This window comes from Aricia agestis, chromosome 8, assembly GCF_905147365.1.
Source record: "Aricia agestis chromosome 8, ilAriAges1.1, whole genome shotgun sequence".
NCBI lineage: Eukaryota > Metazoa > Arthropoda > Insecta > Lepidoptera > Lycaenidae > Aricia > Aricia agestis.
The window spans coordinates 10590141-10613216 of NC_056413.1; the positions used below are offsets into that span (position 1 = coordinate 10590141).

Consider the following 23076-nt stretch of genomic DNA (forward strand, 5'->3'; position numbering starts at 1 on the left):
GGCTCGCAGCTACTAACAATTCTGTTTAAGTACGCCAATTACTGCCCTGCCTTGTCATTGTATATACGGACTTATAATTCAATGTTTTTGGAATTATTCGATCGAATATCGCGTGCGGCGAACGGAACTGTAGTCCGTCGTTTCGCACTGGACCGTTTGTCTCGCGTAGAGGGCGGCCGGGGCGCGCGCCGCAAGCGGTCCGGGGCGCCCACCAGCTTCCAGCGCTCGCACGAGGTGTGCTCCACCAGCCTCGTCTCCATATCTAGCTCGGAGGGATCCTCGTAAGTCGCTCGCTCGTCGCTCCGTCCCCCGCTGTCGGCCTTCTTGCGGCCTGCCCGCGACCGCGGCCGAAGCGACGATTGACGCGTGATTCATACGAATGGATCTTTCTATGGAACGCTCGCAGTCTCCGCTTCCGCCCGGTTCCGGCCAGGTTATGTATGCATCGATGTATCCCGTCTTCTTACACCCCAAGCCTTCGTCTTGTACGCATGATGCCGTATCGGTGTTTCATTCTTTACTGTTCAGCACATTCGTGTCTCTCGCGCGAGGTATTTACCCGTTTTTGCTTAGTGGAGTCGAGTGGTGCTGCAGGTATACCGAGAAGCTTAATGTTTCTGATGCACGAAATATTCTTGTTCTAACTGTTTCCGGAATGCCTACAAATAATCCGCACATTTTTGTTTAATCGTAAGATTTGTCTGTAACTATCTGTACACACGATGCCGTCTTGTGAACTATATTATGCATGATTGTTTTACCTTATCGACACTGAATATAAGCTGCAATGTTTCACGGTTTGAATCTAAACTCTAAAGCAACCAAATCTTATTTTCGTATCGGACCTTTAAATTTCGGCACATTAAAATATTTACACGATCATTTCATTAAAACTTCTGTTGTAACATTACACTAAAAATTTCCTAAAATAGGCATTGAAATTCTGTTTAACTGTGTTACGTACGTAAGGAAATTCTTATGCTACTTACTGTAGCTAAAATTGCTAGCTAATGAGAGCAAAATCAATGTAGTTACGAAATATTACATACACGTAGGTCATAATTACTACTTACAAAATATTTTATAAGTACTCAAACCCCCCCTCTACGCGTAAACAGACGTTACAGTTGCACAATGCTAAGTCCCTGTCTTGCAAGAACTTTCCTAACGAATCGGACAAGTGCAGAATATTGTGTAACTGTAACATCTGCATACACAGACTGGATTAATAAAAGAGTCACTTATAAGTTGAAATTTAAAATTTATATTGACCCTAAAATTTGTTCTAGAAGGTATGTTTCTAATCTATTTGAATCTATCTGTAAATACTACCTTTAGATATAGCCCTCGCCCCTAATCTATGACTCCAAATTGAATACTTTAAAATACTTCATATCTTAGATCTTTGGCGACTACGATCTGTAGATATTGAAACTTCTAGAATCTGGATGACCTAGATCTTTAGAATTAGGTTCCCAATATCTGTACAAATGTTTCACGTAAGGTATCATTGTGCATCCGTTATCTACCGCCCTTCTTCACTATTGTATCAATGTTGTGACCCTTTATACATTTTATTTTATACCCTATGACCTATATCCATAAATCTATTTTAGCGTGATCACTAATCTGACTGGCTTAATGTTTTGTTCTGGATTTTGTTCCTATCTTAAAATTTAGTATCTCAAATTTATTGACTTTGTATAAACTACGTTGGTTTGAATACATAAGTACATCAGCAAATAACAACAATCTTACGAATTAAATATTTTTTTTATAATGTGCGGTCTTTGCAAACTAGCTTACTTATATTTGCCGATATAAACAGCTGGTTGCTGATGCTGCCAAATCGCTTTTATGCTTGTGGAAATGTGATCATTGAAATTTTATTAAATTAAGGCTTAACAAATAACTAAAAGAGTTGGTATTAATTTTATTGGATCTTAGGAATTTTAGATATATGTATATCATTGGAGAATGGATACTATCTGCTCTACCTACAATTCCTACAAAGGTAGAGTCAGTTATATCATATTCATATGCGCTGGTTATATTTTCCAAAGTAATCATTATTATATAAAATTGAAGTGATAAATTATATTAACCATTCACCGGCAATTTAGGCACAGTAAACTGTAAGCTCCAAGAATTTAGAAACCTAATACAAAGGCAATAGGGTTTAATCTCTCATCTCGTGAATGTAACTATTTCCTGACGAACATAGATGGTCCCCCGGTATGCGGGGGTCGGGCTCGTCTGACGGCGGCGGTCTGTCGGACTTCATCGACGGGCTGGGCCCGGGACAGCTGGTCGGAAGACAGCTCCTGGGAGCACCCACACTCGGAGATGTACAACTATCTATGTGCTACCAGAAGGGATTCCTTGAGGTAAGCTTGAGATGTTTCTGAATCTTTGGCAGTTTCTGAGTCTTTTTTTTTATGAAACGGGGCAAACGAGCAAACGGGTCACCTGATGGAAAGCAACTTCCGTCGCCCATGGACACTCGCAGCATCAGAAGAGCTGCAAGTGCGTTGCCGGCCTTTAAAGAGGGAATAGGGTAATAGGCGAGGGTAGGGAAGGGAAGGGAATAGGGGTATATTTGTATGCAAAATTAAATAAAAACTGCCTATCCCGTGCAAGAAATCAAGCAAACTCTTCCTCTATCTTTATTTAACACTACAAGATATAAAACAAAGTCCAAAAGCTTCCCGCTGTCTATCTATACGTTCGTTCTTTTAATAGACAGGGTGATTTAAAAAAATATTTCCGCAGTAGATTAGAGAACCTTAATTTTTGAAAGTCAGCCAAAAAAGCAATAAGAAAGAAAGGATAGGAATGTTTATATCTATTAAAGTATATTATGGCAAAACAACGTTTGCGGAGTCTACGAGTACCTAGTATATTATGATAGTGTGTTCAGCCTTGTACCTAAATTGTACTTTTCAAAAATTTCATGCATTTATAGATATTAACTGTAAAGTTTCCTCAAAAAACTAAATGTATCTGTTAACAATTGATTACAAATATTTCAATTTAACGGTATTTACAATAACACGGTAACATACATAGATACATTTAACATTAACTTACCTTTACAGGTGGAGGTGATCCGCGCGCGTGGGCTACAGGCTCGTCAGGGTAGCCGGACGCTGCCCGCGCCGTACGTGAAGGTGTACCTGGTGAGCGGCAAGCGCTGCGTCGCCAAGGCCAAGACCACCACCGCGCGCCGCACGCTCGACCCGCTCTACCAGCAGACGCTCACCTTTAGGGAGAACTTCAAGGGATGCGTGCTGCAGGTTAGCTTTGCAGTCAATGACGAAAAACGTGGCATAAATTGTTGACGAAAAATGATACAAAGTTCTTTAGATACAGTGAATACCCCTAAGGAAAGACAATTGTCCACCAGTTTCTCTATCAGGCGTGCCACTTCCTCACGCTGACTCAGTGAAATACCTTGGTATTCACCTGGACCGCCGTTTAACATGGAAACCTCACATTAAAGCAAAACGAGACGAATTAAATATAAGATACAAAGACCTGACTTGGCTTCTTGGTAGAAATTCAAAATTGAGCTCACATAACAAATTGCTCGTCTACAAAACAGTACTAAAACCCATCTGGACTTATGGTCTTCAGCTCTGGGGTAGTGCTGCCATAAGCAACATAGAAATATTGCAAAGATGTGAAAATATAATATTGAGAGGAATCTCCAATGCACACTGGTATATAAGGAATAGTGAACTACATGAAATCTTATCGATACCCACCATCAAAGAGGAAATCTCTAAATCATGCACCAGATATAAGCTACGCTTAAATAATCACCCTAATGACCTTGCCCACGGTCTCCTCGAAAAAAGCCGTTATGGTCGTCTTAAGCGCCACAACATACTGGACCTGGATAACAGATTCTAGCCAATTGAATATAGAGGCCTAGTTACTGAGCTTAAGCCTCTGAGCCGCCAAATCCACTTCATCACATCTGCTTATAACTTTCAAGTTGATCGCAGATAACAAGGGGAAAAAAAAAAAAAAAAACAGTGAATACCTTTCTCCTAAAATATCCTATTTTAGTACTTTTTGACTACATAAAATGGCTAGTAAAATCAACTAAAATCTGAAGAGATGCAGGCACGGAGCTAATACAAACTCCGTGGATGCAGTTGTCAATGTGTCCACAGATCGAAGTCTCGTAACTCGAAAAAATTGTGTATTTTGTATGGGAGCCCTCAATTATTTATTTTATTTAAATTTTATTATTAATTATTAAATTAAAAACACAATTGAGTATTTTGTGAATATTTCAGGTGCCTATCTATTGCCATCATTTATATCAAGCAATAAATGGCAAAAAAAAAACACGTTTGTATGGGAATATGGCCCTTAAAAATTTAATTTATTTTGTTTTTAATATATTGTGTTGTTATAGCGGCAACAGAAATACATATCTATAAAATTTCATCTCTCTAGATAGTACCGTTCTTAAGTTACAGCCTGGAGACAGACAGGTGGACATCGAAGTCTTAGTAATGGGGTCCCGTTTTTACCCTTTGGGTACGGAACCCTAACAAGTCGAAAAACATGACCCTCATTCTAACGCAGTGACCGTTTACCAATTCTGTTTGTCACTTCTGGCGCAGTCTGATAGTTTGTCCTCGCAGGTGACGGTCTGGGGCGACTACGGGCGCATCGAAGGCAAGAAGGTGTTCATGGGCGTGGCGCAGATCATGCTGGACGACCTCAATCTCTCCAACATCGTCATCGGCTGGTACAAACTCTTCGGGACTACGTCGCTGGTAAGTGCTAAAAAGTGCTTTAAGGGCAAGTTCACATCTCCACGTCACGAAGTCGTCAACGTGGAACGTGTGGTAACGTGGCACGGTACGTTGACGTGACGTGTAAATTTACGTCAACGTAACCTAAAAATGCACGTCTATGTTCTTCTCTTTCTCCGTTTTTAACAATATCAAAAGCAGAATACGTATTGTGTGGATTTTTTTTTTAGTTATTACATGTCCTTCATTGATATGAAAACAATTACGTGATAATAAATGAAACAATTTTTTTTTGACAATATTACTTGGATTTCTAGTTTTTTGTTCAAGTTAAAAAATTATTATAAACAAAGTATTATTTTTTTTAAAACTTTTATGGCGTGATCTTGTTAAGTATGTTTATATCAAGGGCTCCACGAATTGAAATATTTTTACGAAAATTATTTAAGATTTTATTTAAAGTACAATGAGGACGGAAGTTAGAAAAAATTTCGTTAGTTTACATTTTTCTAATTTGTTGAAAAATTAACTTGAAGTTAAATTTCCAACGGGAGCAAATTCTTTGAAGTGTTCGAAATACACCATAAGTTTTTGAAATTTTTAAATAAATATTTAATTCCTTTAAAAAAATAATCAGTGTGACGTGCTCAGTTTTGAAGCCGCGCGCGCTACCTAAAAATGCCGCGCGGAGGCTTACTTTCAGCGGTTAATTAGAATAATAAAAAATAGAGATAGAATTCCGGGAGTTAGGAGTTTTCTTACGGAAATTTCCTCCTCTTTAAGAATCTTTTTCTTAAATATTAATAGTTTCGGAGTTTTTAACAAAAAACGTAATACCTTTTTTTTTGGCAACCTAATTTGCTTATAACTTTTGCAATTTTTTGTGTGCTAATTACACGCTTCCGATACATTTTTCTAGAATCTAATGAGCTATCGCACGTATTTTTATGACCCTTATCTCTATATTTCGCCATTCTCAACTTATCGCTTAGACTATACGGGCGCCATACATTTAGCTATGTACCGTTTTCACGCAACGACACCGCACAGCACGACACACGATTTTTAGATGACAATTGGCAATGTGGTCTGGCACTCCGCACTGCTATGTCGTCACGTTTTTAGCATATATAAAAAATGACTGCAATAGATAATACAATATAATAGATATATGCCCCGCGTTCCACTTGACGTTAAAAACTATCAAAACACTCAAAATGCCTCCTATTTTGAGTTTTTATCGTTTTTAACGTCAAGTGAAACGCGGGGATGGTGGCTGCGGTGTCGCCGCTGAAATCCTCTCGTGGGATTTGGGAAAACGTCCAAACGACAGCCTGTGTGCCGTGTGTTGTGCAGTTCTTAAATCGTGTCGTGTCGTGGCTCGTGGGAAAGCGCCCTTAACGTGCACGTCACGTCAAGGTACCGTGCCACGTTACCGCACCGTTCCACGTTGACGACGTCGTGACGTGGGGATGTGGACAGGCCCTAAGTCCTAACACCTACGCTAAGATATACAGGTTGTAACAAAACTAAGTGATGATACTTTAGGGTGTGTAGATGTATTCCTATACTAGCTGTTGCCCGCGACTTCGTCCGCGTTAGCATAGTAGATCAAATCCCAAGTATTATTTATTGAAGTTACACAAATATTCAATAAACAAAATTAACTATCCTACGATTTTATTATATATAGATGTTCCGCGCGGCTTCCCTTGTGTAATTTAGGAATTTACGCAACCGTAAAATGTACGGTTGCGTAAATTCCTCCAGCAAAAAATAGCCTATGTCCCTTCACGTGGTCTTTTCTTCATGTTTGCCAAATAACATAAAAATTGCTCCAGTAGTTCATAAGATTATAACAATTCCATATAATTTCCCCCGTTTTTTCCATATTTTCATCTATTTCTTCGCTCTTGTTAGTCTTAGCGTCATAAAATATAGCCTATAGCCTTCCTCGATAAATGGGCTATCTAACACTGGAAGAATTGTTCAAATCGGACCAGTAGTACCTGAGATTAGCGCGTTGAAATAAGCCCTTTCAAATACACTTGCGTGCAAAAAAATCGACCCACCCCGCGCATCTCTATTCAAGTCGCTATATCTTAAAAAGTTATAGTTATTTATTATTTCTTTTTATTAATAATGCGAGTTAATATGATAGGGAATGTGTACGTTTACTCTACATTTTCATTTCCAACATGCTTGACTACAAACGACACAAATCACTAAGCACCCCCATCACTCAGTTTTTTTATCGTTAATTGAACGGTTTTGTTCTGTATGAAAAATCGGTCAAATCTTATTGTTTTTGTTATGTCGCGATTTTTATTGATTTATTGTTCATTTAACTTCATTTTAAACGTAATTTCTTTGTGGCGAAATGGATATTACTCCAAATAAAGCCTCTCAAGCAAGGGCTTTGCTAAGAGCTGAATTTAGACAACGAGTTGTGGCTAGAAGTCTTAATTTAAGTCGAACTTCGGTTACAAGAGTATACCGAAGTATTCTAGAGACTCTAAACTTTACCATGCGACCATGTTTAGGAAGACATTGGGCTACATTTGAACGTGATGACCGTTTTAAGGTGTCAACGTCCTTGCGGAATCGACATCTCATTTCAGTTCAAGTGCAACGACGGCCAAGAGAAGTCGGATGAGTTACAGTAATTGAGTAGACTGTACGACGAAGACTTGCAGGCAGCTATTTGACTTCACAAAAACTCGCTAACGGTCCAAAATTAGCCCCAGCACACAGTCAAGCGCTGCTTAGTTTCGCACGTTCTCATGTTGATTTTTCATTGGATCAATGGCGGGTGGTGCTCTTTTCTGATGAAAGCTAAATCAGTCTTTATGGTGACGATGGTCGCAGAAAAGCATACCGTTGATAAGGAGAATGATTTGCGCAGGCGTGCATTGACGAAAGGCTTCCATTTGGTAGGTGTTCGGGGACTGTATGAGGCGAGATTTCTTTTGATGCATAAACCAATCTTGAGTTCGTAACTGGGCCACGCCTTGGCACTTTGAGTACCTATCGATACATTCAGGGCGTACTAGGACAACATGCGGTGCCATATGCTGGTTTTGTTGATGAAGGTTTCATATTGATGTAGAACAATGCTCGACCTCACGTTGCTGCGAAAGTTCGTCAATATCTCTCCGACGTTGAAATTTCGGGTTTGGACTGGCCAGCAAGGAATCCAACCCTTAATCCTATTGAGCACCTATGGGGAGAACTCAAAAGGAGGGTCAGGGCCCGGACTCTTGCCGCAGATACCCTTCAGGACCTCCAGGTGGCTGTACAAGAAGATCGGCATGGTATCGCTCAGGAGTTCATCATAACTTTGATAAGGTCAAGGAAAACCCGAATGGAAACCTAAATTAGGGTAATGGGTGGCACTATGAGCTATTGAAATCAATTTGTTAGTGTTTTTTACAAGAAAGATGTCATTAATCGCCTACTGAAATGTTATGCCAAACTGACCGGTTTTTGTTTTAAGGCTGTAGAATTAGTAAACAATTTACAATTACAATAACTATAGCAATAATTAAATCCTTATTGTACTACCTTTAAAAGGATTTCAACATTTATTTAATACTTATTATACTTCTTGAGTTATTACCGTTTGAATCATAAGGAGAGAGGTGGGTCGATTTTTTTGCACGCAAGTTTAATTTCCCCCCGTTTTTTCCACATTGTCCTCTATTTCTTCGCTCCTATTATACTTAGCGTGATAAAATATAGCCTATAGCCTTCCTCGATAAATGGGCTATCCAACAGTCAAAGAAAAAGAATTTCAAATCGGACCAGTATTTCCTGAGCTGATTAGCGCGTTCAAACAAACAAACTCTTCCCAATTATAATATTAGTATAGATGAGTTCGTTGTGAAAGTAGCAGCGCTAAAAGAGTAACATTTTTTTTCACCGTTGTATGACAAAATTAATGACGCGGGGGCGCTTTCCCATACAAATCACAAAAAAAATTGCACTTACAGCGCTGCTACTTTCAAGTTTCACAGTGAACTCTATGTAAGGAAAACACGCAGACCCTAAACTCTAAAGTATTATCATTTATCACTTACCTATGCCTTATGGCTGGTTTACACGTATTAAGTTGATAAGTAGTTAACTAAATTTTAACTTAATTTTAAATTGTTAATTGCATGTAAACACAAAATTTAGTAGCAAATAGCAAGTTAAAATTTTGTAAGTACTAAACTAGATGACAATTAGAATTTAGTTACTACTTATATTCTACTTAATACGTGTAAACTGGCTATTCGTTTTGTTACATTCTGTATTACAGGGTACAGGGTCCCTGTATAGCTGTCTCATTCACACAAACTACTTATTGTATATTTTATATTGTTACCATGGGTAAGCAAGTTTTTAAAAAGGATTTACGCCTCTAGTAAACCGCCGCTGCGAAACGCGAAATATCTGCGAAACAGGAATAGAGCGAGAAGCCATAAAATGGCTTCTCGCTCTATTCCTCGTTATATTATAACGCATTGCCGTGTGGCCAGTGAGACAGCAAATCGATTCGCCACTGTTTCGCGTTTCGCAGCGTCAGTGTACGAGAGGCGTTAATGGACAATTCGATTCCCAATAAATGTTTGTTGATGTTTTTGTGATTAGTAGCCCCTCCAAAAAGTTTAAATGTAAAAGCACGGTACGGACCACTGACCTCCATTATACAAGTACGCTGGACTGATGATATAGATATATTTTGTGCATAGTTGAAGCGGAATCAGCTCCCCCAATATTCGGGAAGAGAACTAAATCTGACGTAACTTGCAAATGGCCGCTCAATCGCTATTGGTTGTAGAAACCACAGATAATAGTAACCTCCAATTGGCAGAAACTAGTATTAGTTCCAAGTACTCCCACTACTGCTATCAGCGCCAATATGGCGACTTTCAAACATCATTTTTACGTCAAATTTAGTTCTCTTCCCGAATATTGGGGGAGCTGATTTCGCTTCAAATAGGCACAAAAATTTGCTGTCATTTCAAAGCGTATCATTAGTCCAGCGTACTTGTATAATGGAGGTCAGTGGTACGGACTAACTGTTACCGTGCTTTCACATAACTAATCAATTTCCTTTGTGATGTCCAAATTTGTTACCTTTTATAATGGTGTTCCGTGTTCACTAACATAATTCTTTTTTTTTTCTTTTCAGTAACCAAGGTTTCACGGTGGCTAGTGTCCGGAGATGCTATCGACACAATAAACTAACTTTGTCCAAATAATACATTTAGTGATACTGCTTTAATATCATGATAAACTTGCAAGATATCTTTACTATAGGAAATTTTCTATAAAACGAAAGTACGTGTAAATGATTTGTAATATTTATTTTTCTTTTGGAATGCCTACCGGAGTTTTGAATAGATAGCATTTTATAGCAAGAAACAAAATGTATAGTGTACTCAATAATATGTAATTAAGGATTAAAAAGCCAAACTAAATGTGTTTTTGCAATCTCCTCCCAAGAATTTAACATTCATAATATTATTATTATATTACTCAAAGATGTAGCAGAGATATTTTTAATATGATGTATGCAGTATGACTTTACAGTTATGTTATTAGTGCCCGGTTTCTGATGATTTCAGGAGTTTATCTATTCTCGAGCGCTTTTCATTGCCTAATGTCAAAAAAATTCAACACGACAAACAGTTAACCAATAAACAACGCTATTGAAAAGACAAACTTCTGTCAGCAACTTTTGAAAGTAGTCCTAACTTTCTACAGAACAAAACAACGTGTTATTTATTAAAAATCTTGTTTATTCTCTTTAAGAATATTTTACATAACAGATATATTTAATTTTACACTTAATCTATTCTCCTGAAATACTTACATAGCATGATATCAGTCACTCCTTCAACAATAATAAGCTGTTAATATTACATTTTATTATATTCACTTGTAAATCTTTTGTATTATGGACGCAGAATAAATATTATTCTTACGACAGTTTTGACTTTCGACGACCATTTTATAAATTAGGCAGGTTTCAATTGGAGTAGAAACATAATACATGAATAATAATTAATTGATTTACTTAAACAAACAGTGAGATAAAGATAAAATTTCGAAGTGTGGTATGGAAATTGGATACAATCGTAACATATAAGTTTATAACATACAAAATTGTACATTAAAAATTAATTTGCTAAACATCCACACAATTATAACACACTTATATTAAAAACTTAAATAACATTTCATCCATTAACCAATATTGAATTCAGTTAAGAACTGATCATTTTAGTCCATATTGTTCTTGCTATTCAGTTTACAAATATACAATATAATAAATGGTTATTTGCTTTTAGTGTTGATTTACAAGTGAATATATTTCGTCAGAACTCAGAATCAACCTAAAACATAGTCATTTGTGTTACTCTTTGATAAAATAGAACTAGGTGCGGTGCAAACGGGCGACCGAACACTGCCACAAAGCAACAGCCTCCATTACAAGTTTCGTAAATTCTGTATAGTCTTTCCACACATTGATACCATTAAGGTAAGACCTTAACGACAACACGCTGCAGTAGAGCGGAGCCTCACGTCGTGGCTTAATATTATTTGTTTGAAATTGCACTACGACGGAGCGAAGCTACGCAACACAATATGTAAGTGCGTGAAGTGTCGCTTCGCTCCAATGCAGTGTACTGTGTAGATTCAGTATAAATGTCAACTTTTCAAAAAAATCCTCCTAAAGCGACTTCAAACCCATCTTATTTCAACCAAAACTCCCCAACTATAATCCAATTAATATTTATCACTTGTGGTGCGTTCCACTAAGCGATCAAAACGCTGAATATACTTCTTCAGCCGTTCCACATGGCGATCACTGTGATCGCGGAGAAAACGTCAATCATGTGACGTTATGTTAATTTTCGCTCATGCAAGGCTTAAAACGACTTCCATCCATCCATCTTAAGAAAAATTTACTCCCAAAATATTGTACCCCCTAAAAACCTAAGTGTATTTATTGTTCCCACTTAATTTTACTGGGAAATCCCCAAAGTTGGCAACACTGTGTGGTTTCGCTTAGTACTGTCTCGCCTTTAGAAAATCATTGAAAATGCATGAAAATTGTGTCGCGGCCGCGACAGGTAAGTCGCCCGTTTGCGCCGAAATATAGCGCTTACGCCTTAGCACGTCTTGCACTTACGTTCAGTGTAGAATGTTTTTGGGCTGTTTGGACGGCGACGCGCCGGGCAGCCCGCCGCCCGCTCGCTTCACCCCTGTTGATTTAATGTCTGCAACAGTTATTAGAATAATGTTACGTTCAACTAAAAAAAAATAAAAAAATTAAGCATTCTAAAAAAGAGAAAAATTATACAAGGTAATACTAAAGGATGTGTATGAATCCCCTGCATTGAGCTCACCGTAAAAGTAGCAGCGCTGAAAGAGTGATTTTTTTTTACTTTTGCATAGACAAATGCCAGACGGAGGAGCTAGCCCACACAAACCACAAAAAATTGCTATTTCGGCTGAAAGTGCTACTTTCATAGTGAACTCTAAGTAAGGAACTTATACCCTAAAGTATTATCACTTAGTTTTATTACATCCTGTATATTTTAGACTAAACTAAGCCATAGACAAGTGGCACCCACCTTGCAGCCACCTGACTTGCGTGGCGGGCCCGTAGCCCTTGTCGTTGCGCGCGGCGATGCGGAATATGATGGCGGGCTTAGTGGACGAGTCCACGTGCGCCGCGCTCAGCGACGCCTGCCCCACCACGCACGTGTTCGCGCGGCCGCAGTACACGCGCACGAAGGCTAGCTGCGATTTTGATGCCTCCTGTTGATGAACATGGTTATTAGTACATTCAATTGAATAGTTATACACTTTGCTTGCACTTATTCCACTTTATTAGTAAGTATATTATATATTATCGACGAAATATTATAATTAATATTTCGTCGATAATATAATATTATTTCGTGACGACCTCTGTGGCTCAGCGGTTGAGCGTCTTGTCAGCGCTCACGTCGAAGGTCGCAGGTTCGAATCCCGCCGACGAAACAAAAAGTTTTCAATGTTCCCGGGTCATGGATGTGTATTAAATATGTGTATAGAATAATAAAAATCTTTGCTATATTTCCATTGTCTGGTACCTGTAACACAAGTCCTTCCGGTACTTAGCACGGGGCCAGACCGACGTGGTGTGAGCGTCCATAGATATTATTATTATTATTATATTAGTATAAGTCCTTTAACTTTTTTTACTTTAACTTAAGTAGTTCAATTAACACAAAAATCCTACATCACGGTATCAAAGTATTCTATGCGCGGTATAAATACGACATATCACAATTCACAGCTGAAAACGAACAAAGTGGGCGAGGTCGACGTGCGCAGCGTCGCCTGACCACCACGCACGTGTTCGCCCGACCGCCGTACACGCGCACTAGGTTAGCTAGTAATTACAAGGCTAACTGCAATTTTGATGCCTCCTGATGATAAATATGGTTATTGATAACTATCCTATCGTTAGCAGTCATTCCATTATGTTTAAAAATAATAAAAGTGCCAGTGATAACAGGATTTTTCGTAGTGTGAAAGCCAAATTGGGTGTTTGACTTTATAAAGGCAGAGCCGACTAGAGCTAGAAACTTCTATACAAATGTTTCTTTTACGACGTTGACATCTACTGCTTCCTTAGTAGATTTAATCAAATTTCAAAATTACAATAGGAAAAACCGGCCAAGTGCGAGTCGGACTCGAGCACCGAGGGTTCCGACAGCTTAAAGGTATTATAGACCTGAGTATTTGGTATGAATTTCAATTTAATACCTCTACGCGTTTATGAGGAAATGGGTAGTAAGTTTAAAATTATTAAAAAAAAATATATTATGTGATGTAACTAAAAATTTATGGTTTTCGTAATTTTTCCTTTATCTATGCTATAAGACGTTGCTTCGTACCAAATTTCAAGATTCTGAGTTCACGGGAAGCACCCTGTAGGTTTTGATTCCCTTGCAAGTGTCGAAAATTTGCGGCATAAACGGCTGTATCTTTTGATTGCGTTGGCTTAGAAGTTTGATTTTTTCACAGCTTCAAGGGACAGTAGACCTGAGTAATTGATATAAATTTCAGCTTCATACCTCCACGCGTTCCTGAGAAAAAGGGTCTTGACAGACGGACGGACGGACAGACGGACAACAAAGTGATCCTATAAGGGTTCCGTTTTTTCCTTTTGAGGTACGGAACCCTAAAAAAAGGTCCTGAATGCTACATAAAAAGTGCAATACTCCTTAATCAGAGTATATCTGCAAGCAAAAGCTACTTAATTATCAATTTTAAAAAGAATCTTTTTAACCGGTAAGGCTGCATTTCCACCAGAGATGTGTTGCGAGGAATATGTTTTTGAGAACCAATAGAATCGCTTCCTTGACGTGAGCTTGCCACCGACATCGCTCAGCGCGACGATGCTATTGGATCTTAAAAATACATTTCTCGCAACACATCTCTGGTGGAAATGCAGCCTTATACTAAGATTTGTATCCTGAAATATATGAAAACAAGAGTATAAGAAAATGTGGCCCGCATGGAGTCCCATACCTTAGGTTGGTTGCTGGACCTCACTGCGAGGTATACGGAGTACTCGAATATGCCCTCAGCGGCGACCTGCGGCGGCTCCCAGGACAGGTGGGCGCCCTCTACCGACTTCGATATCTTGATGGCCGACGGCGCGCCAGGGAACCCGGGCAGACAGGTCTTGAACGCTGATTCCTGTAACGATATTCATGTTATTACATGCAATAGGTACACTGTAAATTGTAGTATTCATTAAAATTACAAGTACACAAAACATATTCATCTTGTTATGTTATAGGTAAGTAATAAGAAGAAAGGCGGTAGGAATTTTTCACCGACCCAAAAAATGGTAATAATTTTCAGTGTCCATAACAATATTCCGACCGTTTACCGTTCTTTTTAATGCTACTAGCAACTTAGATTGCGGACCTCACTTGCGATTGATTCTAGAGGAATGCGATATTTTTCAGCAAAAATCCTGTGTCAACCTTTTGCTGTTCTGTACCAAATTTTGCGTAAGTTAATTCAATTAGATACGCATACACAAAATTTGCATCTATATTACTAATATCTATTCTACTATGTATGTACCCAACAGTGTTGGACTAACAGACAATGTAGAGAATTGTGATAATTCTTAATACTTACATTTATATGTAGTAATAAATAAAATACCTCACTAAAATCTCCCCGTCCACAGGAGTTGATAGCTGCGATGCGGAACTTGTAAGCAGTTCCATGCTCCAGAGGTGTGGTGGACAGATTGCTCAGGTCTGGCAGATTGTCCAGCGACAGTGTAGACAGATCCACGTTGGGGTCTGATATGTAGTTGTGTACCTATGAAACACAGAAATATTGTTCAACATTGTACACACACAGTTTCAAATCATAACAGCGGAAACAAGCATAATATTATGGTGACCATTATAATCTTCGAAGTTAAGTAGATATCTTCAATGTTGAATATCTGCTAACTTATAAATACTAGTTAAAAGTCAAGCTTTGTGAGGGCTCGCGTCGTCACACCTGACTTGACTGACTGACTGATGAGAACACATTTACTTATAAATAAAAAGTATTATGTTAGAGCACAAATCAATAGGCGTGATAGTTTTTTCGTAAAGTGTCCAACAAAATGTTCAGGTTGTGAGATATACTAGGGCTCGCTTTGCTCGATTTTGTAATTTAGCAGATATACTAAAATTGAAAACTTATAATTACATCAAGGAAACATAAGTGCCTGTTACTAGCAACAACAAAAAGGGTAACAAAAACTAATACATACTGTAAATGTAGTTCCTTTGACAAAACCAACAGTGTACCATGTGTCTTCTTCATTTTGTGGTTTGTCCTCTGGCTCCGCCTGCAAAAATTATAATCGTTAATTTATTTATAAAATAAGAATAGATATAAAATATAACCAAATAAAATTAAAAGTAAAATTAACTTTGTTTTCTGCTCCCTTAATTAATCTGAAACCTACTACTGGATAAATTTGATACTAATACCGGCATCTGCTTCTTTTTAAATAACTACTAAATCAGCACTTTCATTAATACATTCGTTCATTCAGTTGTTCATACATTCACTTATGATGGTTCTTTCAGAGAAGTCGATTCCTAGGCAAATGGGGGACCTACATTGATCGCGTTACGTCAAACCCAGACAGACAGATCACAATCAACATTAAATTGACATGATCCGACCAAATGTCGTTGGTCTGCCAACTGCCTAGGAAACAATTTCCTCGATGGTACCTTTTCATGATGATGCAACGCGGCGCTCGCGAGCGTGGCTAGGGCGTGCGCGGCGTCGGTGGGTGGCAGCGGCGCGGCCGCTCCGTTGGCACCGGACGAGCTAACGGCGCCTTCGCCCTCTGTCGCACCGGAACCCGCCTCCTCGGCGGAGGATGACACCCGGGCGCCACCCTCCTCACCTAAATATTATTATAGTATTACAAAAAAACATTTTAAAATATTAAATTATACTAGAGATCGCCCAATGATCGAAATTCGACCTTAGTTACAATTGTAAGCATTGTCTAATAGTATCTAAAATTCAATAAAAAAAACTATAATCTGGTTTCAATTTGTCGCCTTGTTGTCAACTGTTGTCAACAGACTTCAACCATAAATAAAAGAGTATAATTCGTATGTATAGGCTTGTCACTCAAAAATCTGTCATTTTTCCTAGTGTGTGTGTTGTAGTGTGTGTAATGTTTTATTTGATAATTTTTTTTATGGTAAAAGCATAATTTCAAAATAATATTAGCTCGATGCACTCCTTTACCATATAAACTATAACTGTGAAAAATTTCATTCACCTACATTTAACCATTTTTCGTCAAAAGGGATACAAAGTTTTTGGCTTACGTATTAATATATAGATATGTTGACCATTTCGCTGAGAGAAAAATCACATGGCTCTTTTGCATTGCTTCATTTCAACGCAGCGTCGACGCAACAACGCGTACCGTAAGAGTCAGTCCACCCGGCTCATTGCGTTAGCGTTGCGTCGACGCAGCGCTGCCGTTTGACGCATAGCCGGCCACACGGGCGCTGCGTCATCGCAGCGTTATTACGTTGCAGTCTTAACGTCAACACCCCCTCCCGCTTCGTCTCGGGGGCTGCTGTCCGTCATGTGTGCGTTGCGATGACGCAGCGCGTCGTGTGAACACCTTGGTTATGCATGTAAAACAACGCAACGGCAGCGCCGTGTGGACTGGCTCTTATGCGTGCACTATAATTTGTGGTAGCCGTGCTCTATTCAAAATCAAAAAAGTAATTTATCGTACACTGGCTATAATTTTCTTAGAGACATCATACGTAAAACTTGATAGTTTTCTGTTAGTTACCCATGACATAGCACTTGAATAGCTTTAGCTGGGCATTATAAAGAAGTTATAATAACCTTTGAAATATTACCTTGTAAGAGGGTGGGTGATAATAAGGCAGATCCATTTGCTGTCATGGTCAGGACAGGCAGAGACTCGCTGACTGATGGCATTGTGTCTGCCGCTCCCTCCATCTCCGAGGTGTCTGCATCACTGAACCTGGTGATATTGTACTTATATTACAGTATATACCTGGCAGTTATCTATCCTATGTTTGCAGAAAAAATCATTGAGTAAACTGGGGCAAATGCATACCTGATGGGAACTGAAATAGGGTAGAACAAGTACTGTTTTTACTTGTCTCCCTTACAATATTTTTGAAAAAAGTTTATTTACGTACTATTTCATGTAAGTACCTGTTACAGGGCTCGGAAACCTGGTTAATCTCGCGATCCTGTTCATTAGAAACACCATACATTTCCAAAAAAAGCGTTTTCATTTCGATTCCGCTCTGAACGTACCGAAATTATTCCTGGTTTTGATCAAAGAGCAAAATGAAACTACTCCTGCTCAAAATACCGGTTAGAACCGTTAGCGATATCGTTCGCCCGGCCCACTCACACACACCACAACCCTCACCCATGATTGTCCACACGTAAACAAGTTATGGCCTATTGGCTATTAGATGGTGCACTACAAAGGGATAGAAGATGTCACTGCACTAGTTACATTTCGTGAGAAATTAACCAGGTTAATTTCAGAAGCAATACCGCTCGCATCTCGATTTTGCTCCGTGTGAACACTAATCCAAAAACTGCTTATAGAGCGCTTTAACCTGGTAAAAAAATACCCGTTCTGAGCCCTGTTACTCTATTTCTTTCCTGACAGTATGCAATTGCACCTATTATAAAATCTACCACTTAACAATATGATCTAAATGGTTAGTTTAAAATTTGTGTTTAACTTAGTCTAAATATACTAACTCATTAGCTTGTGGCTGTTGAGGCAACAATGAGAAGGAGTGCAGGACAGCTGGGCCATTGGCTGTGGAAGATATAAGGGTTCCTTCTGTCTGTCCACTACTTGTTATATCCGCACCACCTTCTTGAGTACTTGAACTATATGGAATAGACGATAATTTATCAGACTATACTAATAATCTAAATTAAATAGAATTAAAAAGTAAAAAATGAAGATCACAAAGTAAAAATTAAAAAGAAATCTTATAATATGTTTAACATTGATAATTACAATGAATATGTTGTATGTTCAAAACATATAAAAGTTTTTTATCTTCTAGAAGTAAAACCAGAATCATTTAGACACCTAAAACGACGCCAAATATTAAAACTGAAGCTGCTGTAGGCGACCAGAATGCCAAAGAGAAGTCTCCACACTTACTCTCCATGTCATAAACCACACAACAAAATTCATAGTTCGAGAACTGATTGCAAGATCAGGCAATCCATACAAATATTATCAATGCGAAAGTGTGTCTTCACCCTGTCTATCTGTTACCTCTTCACATCCAAATCGCTGAACCAATTTTGCTGAAATTTGGTTTGGAGATACTTTAGAGTCCGAGGAAAGCACATAAACTATTTATACATCCCGGAAAAATTTACAGTTCCCGTGCGATAAACGATTTTTGGCACAAAGGCGTTGCGGGCAATAAAAATCTTCCTGAAGTAAAAAATTAATTACCTTATGCCTGTGCCGAGTACATCTTGTGCGGCACTGCTGATGTCATTCACATCATCACTGCTGGCAACTCCCTCACCGCCACCCATGTCTTCGTCCATTGTGCTCGACTCCTCTGTAATAAAACATATATTTTTATAACCCTTAAGATTTGAAAACAAAATTTTTATCTACTATCTGAAAACAGCCTAAGATTAAAATACAAAATGGCATTTACATGGTGTGAACTGATATCAAAAGTCATCCCTGGCATTCCAGCAAACTTGATCAAGCTCTGGAAAATATAACAAAGGCCATTGTCAAAATAATGTCAAATTTACCATCTTGAACAATTGGTGCACTTTCAATGGGCAAAGCGGAACTGATAGATTGGTCCGGAGATTCCTCTTGTGGTTCACCTTCCTCTGTTCCATCTTCCTTTTCCAAGCCTTGTTCTTTGAGGAGTGGATCCAATGCATGGTCCTCTTGGGGAGAGTTGTCCTCAGTCTCAGCCTGTAAATATTTATTTGCTATCATTTTTTGATAAATGCTTGGTATGACTTTTCTTATTAAATTGTGTCACATATTAATATCTCGATTGTGGAAAAACCAGACACAATAGCTTATATATTGTTAACGCGGCCACATGTGGCCGCTTGGGAGTTGAAGCAATTTAAGTATTATTTGTATATAGTTCTATATTATGAATCAATGTATGAGTTATATTCATTGTAGTAGCAAAATATATACAAAACTTACTGGAGTGGATAAACAGTTATCTCCGATATATGCAGACTCATCTCCGACTGCCCCTGGAGTAGTTTCATCTATGTCCATTTCTTCTTCCGCTGAAGCATTGGCTAAAATATGAACATTTGTGTGAATATAAGATAAACGAAAGCCTTTTATCCCAGTAGCACCATGAAATTGCCCAATTAGTCATGAAAAATGATGAGGTTATAGGGACACCAACATGAACATGGATTTTTTTGACCTCTCCCTTTTACCTGGATCGGCTACCGGCTGCTCCAAAAACTCAGGTTGTAAACCATCCCCTAAGTCCGGAAGATCACTGCTGCTTGTAGGAGCACCACCATTTGCAGCTACATGTAACGGACATATCCCTAAGTCGTTGTTTTTAAAGTAAACAGTGTTAATTAAAACTTATTTATGTAAAGTCAATTATTTTTCTGCTACATACTAATCAGAATTTAGTATAAAGACGCTTAAAAACACAAAATTGCCTAAACTGAACATTGCACATTTTATAGAAATAACTGTAAGATACCTAGAATTTGGACTTACTGGCATCATCCGCCGATTGTATTGCTTCAGATTCATCCCCTGCGATGTTACTATCACTTATATCTGGTAAATTATCAGATGGGTTTTCAACTAAAGGGGACATTTCGGCGCCATCCGCAACATCCCCTTGAAGAACAGGCTCTGAATCCATTTTGGTAATAACTAGGCACGTACTTTAGTAAGCACAAATAAACATTGAAATTCGTACGGTTTTTAGTATGAAAAACTTAGCATATTTCTTATAATTACAAAAATTAGAGATTTTTTGACAGCTTTTAAAATGCCGTTTGCAGATTTCACCAGTGTTGCCAACTTTTTTTTACTAACCCACCAAATTCAGCAGCATAAACCACCAGAAACCACTAAAACCTAAATGGCCTCTCAAACCACCAGAATTCCACTAAATAAAGTAAAGACAACAACAACCTATCTGAATATAATTTGAAAATATTGCAACAACAACGTCATTATTATTATGAAATAATTATTTTTGTTACTACAATAAGGTAAACTTTAGTTACCTATGTACCTATGTATAAGAAGGTACTTAACTAAAGATTAAAGATGAACGTCTTTAGAGAAATCATTGTCATTTACTTGTTCAGTTTGTGAAGAATAAATTTCTTTAGTTCTAATTTTTGTCATACGGTATTTGGTATTATGTTGTTATTACAGCATTTGCCTTCGCGTGCTAACCTTTCACGAAAGAAAGGCGATCAAACTTCATCCGGTTTCTCTGTTAAGTCTTGACAACATTCATCATGCTAAGTAATCGCTCTGTATCAGCGTTAGAATGCGGCAAAACGAATAAAGATAATAATACTTAATATAATTAAGTTTCCAGTATGCGTCTTCAAGGGTTAGAAACATAATAAAAAAACTAGTGGTTTAACGTCGAAGCTACCACTAACATAATATATAATCTAATCCACTAAGAAATCCACTAGCCACTAAAACTAAATTTTTCCCGCCGAAAGGTACGTCTAAACCACCAGATCTAGTGGAAATTCCACTAAGTTGGCAACACTGGATTTCACAGACCAAGCCAACTCGGCGTCACAAGTTGTTTTTTTTTTCTTGGATACATTTAGGTTATGGTAAATTGTAAAAAGATTAAAGTAAAAATGACTTCTGCTGTCTGCAGAAATCTCAACTTCAAACTTCAAAATTCTTTGTTTGTTTGAACTTCAAACAATACTTCAAACTTCAAACAATGGTTCAAACTTCAACTTTAGCAGCTATATAAAGTTGTAACTATAATTTATAAACTAATAACACAAAATTTTAAATTTGAAATAAAGCAAACAAAATTTTCCAAATTCCGATGTTAAGAGTTACGACTTACGAGTTACGAGTTACGAGCGACTTACGTGTTACGAGCGACTTACGAATTACGATTACGAACTAATTATCAGTTTTGTCTGCTCATTCATTTCTTTATTAAAAAAGAAACATTGAGACGAAGAAGAAGAAAAATAAAAGAATGTCAAATTTCCCAAATTTTTTCCAAAAAAATCTTGAATTTACAAAATATCCTAATTTACCTATCGAAATAAAATATTAATTCGTTACAAATATGGAAAACAAAAAACCAGGGGAAGGGATTCGTTCTATGAGATCTACTACAGCATTCAGAGTTATAAATTTTGAGCTGTATGCAAAACCTGTAAGATATTAAAAAATATTACAAAACTCAGCTACCGGACTGTGTTAATGTGGTTTATGTGATGCTAAAATATTATGGAGTAATAGATTTTTAACATGACGTTAATTTTTGATTTCAGAATATAGTTATAATGAGCTTAGGTCTGACTTGTTTTGGACTTGCTTTAGGTTATATTGCCTATATGAGACAAAAATACGAATCTATGGGCTACTATGCTGCAGTTAATGAAGATGGAAAGGAAATATTCGAGAAAAAGAAATCTAAATGGGATTAAACATTGTGAGACAATCTGAGACAATGCAATATCAAAATGTTTGTGCAGGCTGTAGGTAATAGGTAAGGCAAATAATATAATGATAAGTTATTAAGATTGTTAGCGAATAAAATATATTACTTTTAACATATTACAGGACCCGTTATTATGAATATTCAAAAATCCCAATCCTTTAACATGTAAGCACAACCCGGTCAAAAGATTTTGAGACTCGGCTGGTATTGGTATCAAGTTTTAGGATCTTTTGACTGGGTACATACCCCGTGTATTATATTTCTCTATGGTACTGTATACTGGTCTATTTAGTCCAGTAAAGTAACTTTCAAAATTTAAAACAAAATAATAATATATTGATAATCTTACTTTCTTTTTACGAATAATAAAAACTAAGGAAAAGTAACTCCGTCAAAAAACATGTTTCACAATACTTGTCAAAAAAGTGTACCTTAGGTACACATTTCAATACCTACGTTTGCAATATTTAGGTGACCTTGAACGGTACTAGACTGACGTTACATGACAGATCAAAAGGAACCAAATTTAAAATGGTAATAGTATGGGAGTTACGATTCCTTAGTTTTTATTATTCATAGCTTTCTTTACTTTCTTTCTAGTTTTTTGTTTAAGTTAAAAAATGATTATACTTACCTACGTAAATTTACCTTAAATTTACTATAACTATAACTTTAACTTTACCCACGCCTCTGGTGCAACCCAGTCTTAGTTAAATTTCCAACGGGAACAAATTCTTTGAAGTGTTCAGAATACACCATAAGTTTTTGAAAATTTAAAATTAATATTTAATACCTTTAAAAAAATAATCAGTACATGTGACGTGCTCGGTTTTGAAACCGCGCACGCTACCTAAAATTGCCGCGCGGAGGCTTACTTTCAGCGTTAAATTAAAATTATAAATAATAGAGAAGTGCGTCGAAAATGTCGTTTTTTTTTAAGCAATAGCAACACTCTTTTGACATTTGTCCCT

General features: G+C 37.6%; 3 protein-coding genes across 8 annotated transcripts in view; 2 read left to right on the plus strand and 1 right to left on the minus strand.

Annotated features, from left to right (window-relative positions):
- LOC121729972 (regulating synaptic membrane exocytosis protein 2) overlaps positions 1-10243 on the plus strand; it is a 40795-nt gene extending 30552 nt beyond the window's left edge. For 3 of the 4 annotated variants that reach the window (XM_042118742.1, XM_042118744.1, XM_042118746.1), the window contains 4 exons: positions 2225-2387; positions 3099-3296; positions 4662-4796; positions 9955-10243. In XM_042118742.1, the coding sequence (XP_041974676.1) occupies positions 2225-2387; positions 3099-3296; positions 4662-4796; positions 9955-9957 (499 nt within the window). In that variant the 3' untranslated portion in view covers positions 9958-10243. Of the gene's footprint in view, positions 1-169; positions 282-2224; positions 2388-3098; positions 3297-4661; positions 4797-9954 lie in introns of all 4 variants that reach the window. The other variant, XM_042118743.1, reaches the window with a different exon arrangement.
- A 1349-nt stretch (positions 10244-11592) lies between these two features.
- On the minus strand, positions 11593-20450 carry LOC121729973 (host cell factor-like). Of its 3 annotated transcripts, none has more exons than XM_042118748.1 (13): positions 20152-20450; positions 19854-19949; positions 19606-19706; positions 19188-19359; positions 18871-18982; positions 18150-18284; positions 17258-17385; positions 16091-16269; positions 15619-15696; positions 15009-15170; positions 14358-14528; positions 12407-12593; positions 11593-12034 (listed from the first exon to the last, which is right to left on the minus strand). In XM_042118748.1, the coding sequence occupies exons 1-13, from the start codon at positions 20300-20302 to the stop codon at positions 11964-11966; spliced, it is 1743 nt and encodes a 580-aa protein (XP_041974682.1). In that variant the 5' UTR covers positions 20303-20450; the 3' UTR covers positions 11593-11963. The 3 variants fall into 3 exon arrangements, with proteins under 3 accessions (XP_041974682.1, XP_041974681.1, XP_041974683.1); XM_042118747.1 differs by having other exon boundaries at positions 11593-12049; XM_042118749.1 differs by lacking the exon at positions 19854-19949 and having other exon boundaries at positions 11593-12049.
- A 1268-nt stretch (positions 20451-21718) lies between these two features.
- Positions 21719-22219, plus strand: LOC121729548 (small integral membrane protein 8; the record flags this gene model as incomplete). Its single annotated transcript, XM_042118089.1, has 2 exons — positions 21719-21817; positions 21936-22219. Coding segments are annotated over 2 exons (255 nt in total), but the record flags the coding sequence as incomplete, so codon positions are not given.
- Between the last annotated feature and the right edge of the window lie 857 nt (positions 22220-23076).

Coding starts and splice junctions, on each gene's coding strand:
- LOC121729973 (XM_042118747.1), bottom strand. CDS start 20,302: ATGGATTCAGAGCCTGTTCTTCAAGGGGATGTTGCGGATGGCGCCGAA. Junction 19,707..19,853: donor GCAGCCGGTAGCCGATCCAG/GTAAAAGGGAGA, acceptor TTCATATTTTAG/CCAATGCTTCAGCGGAAGAA. Junction 17,386..18,149: donor CAACAGCCACAAGCTAATGA/GTTAGTATATTT, acceptor CAATATCACCAG/GTTCAGTGATGCAGACACCT.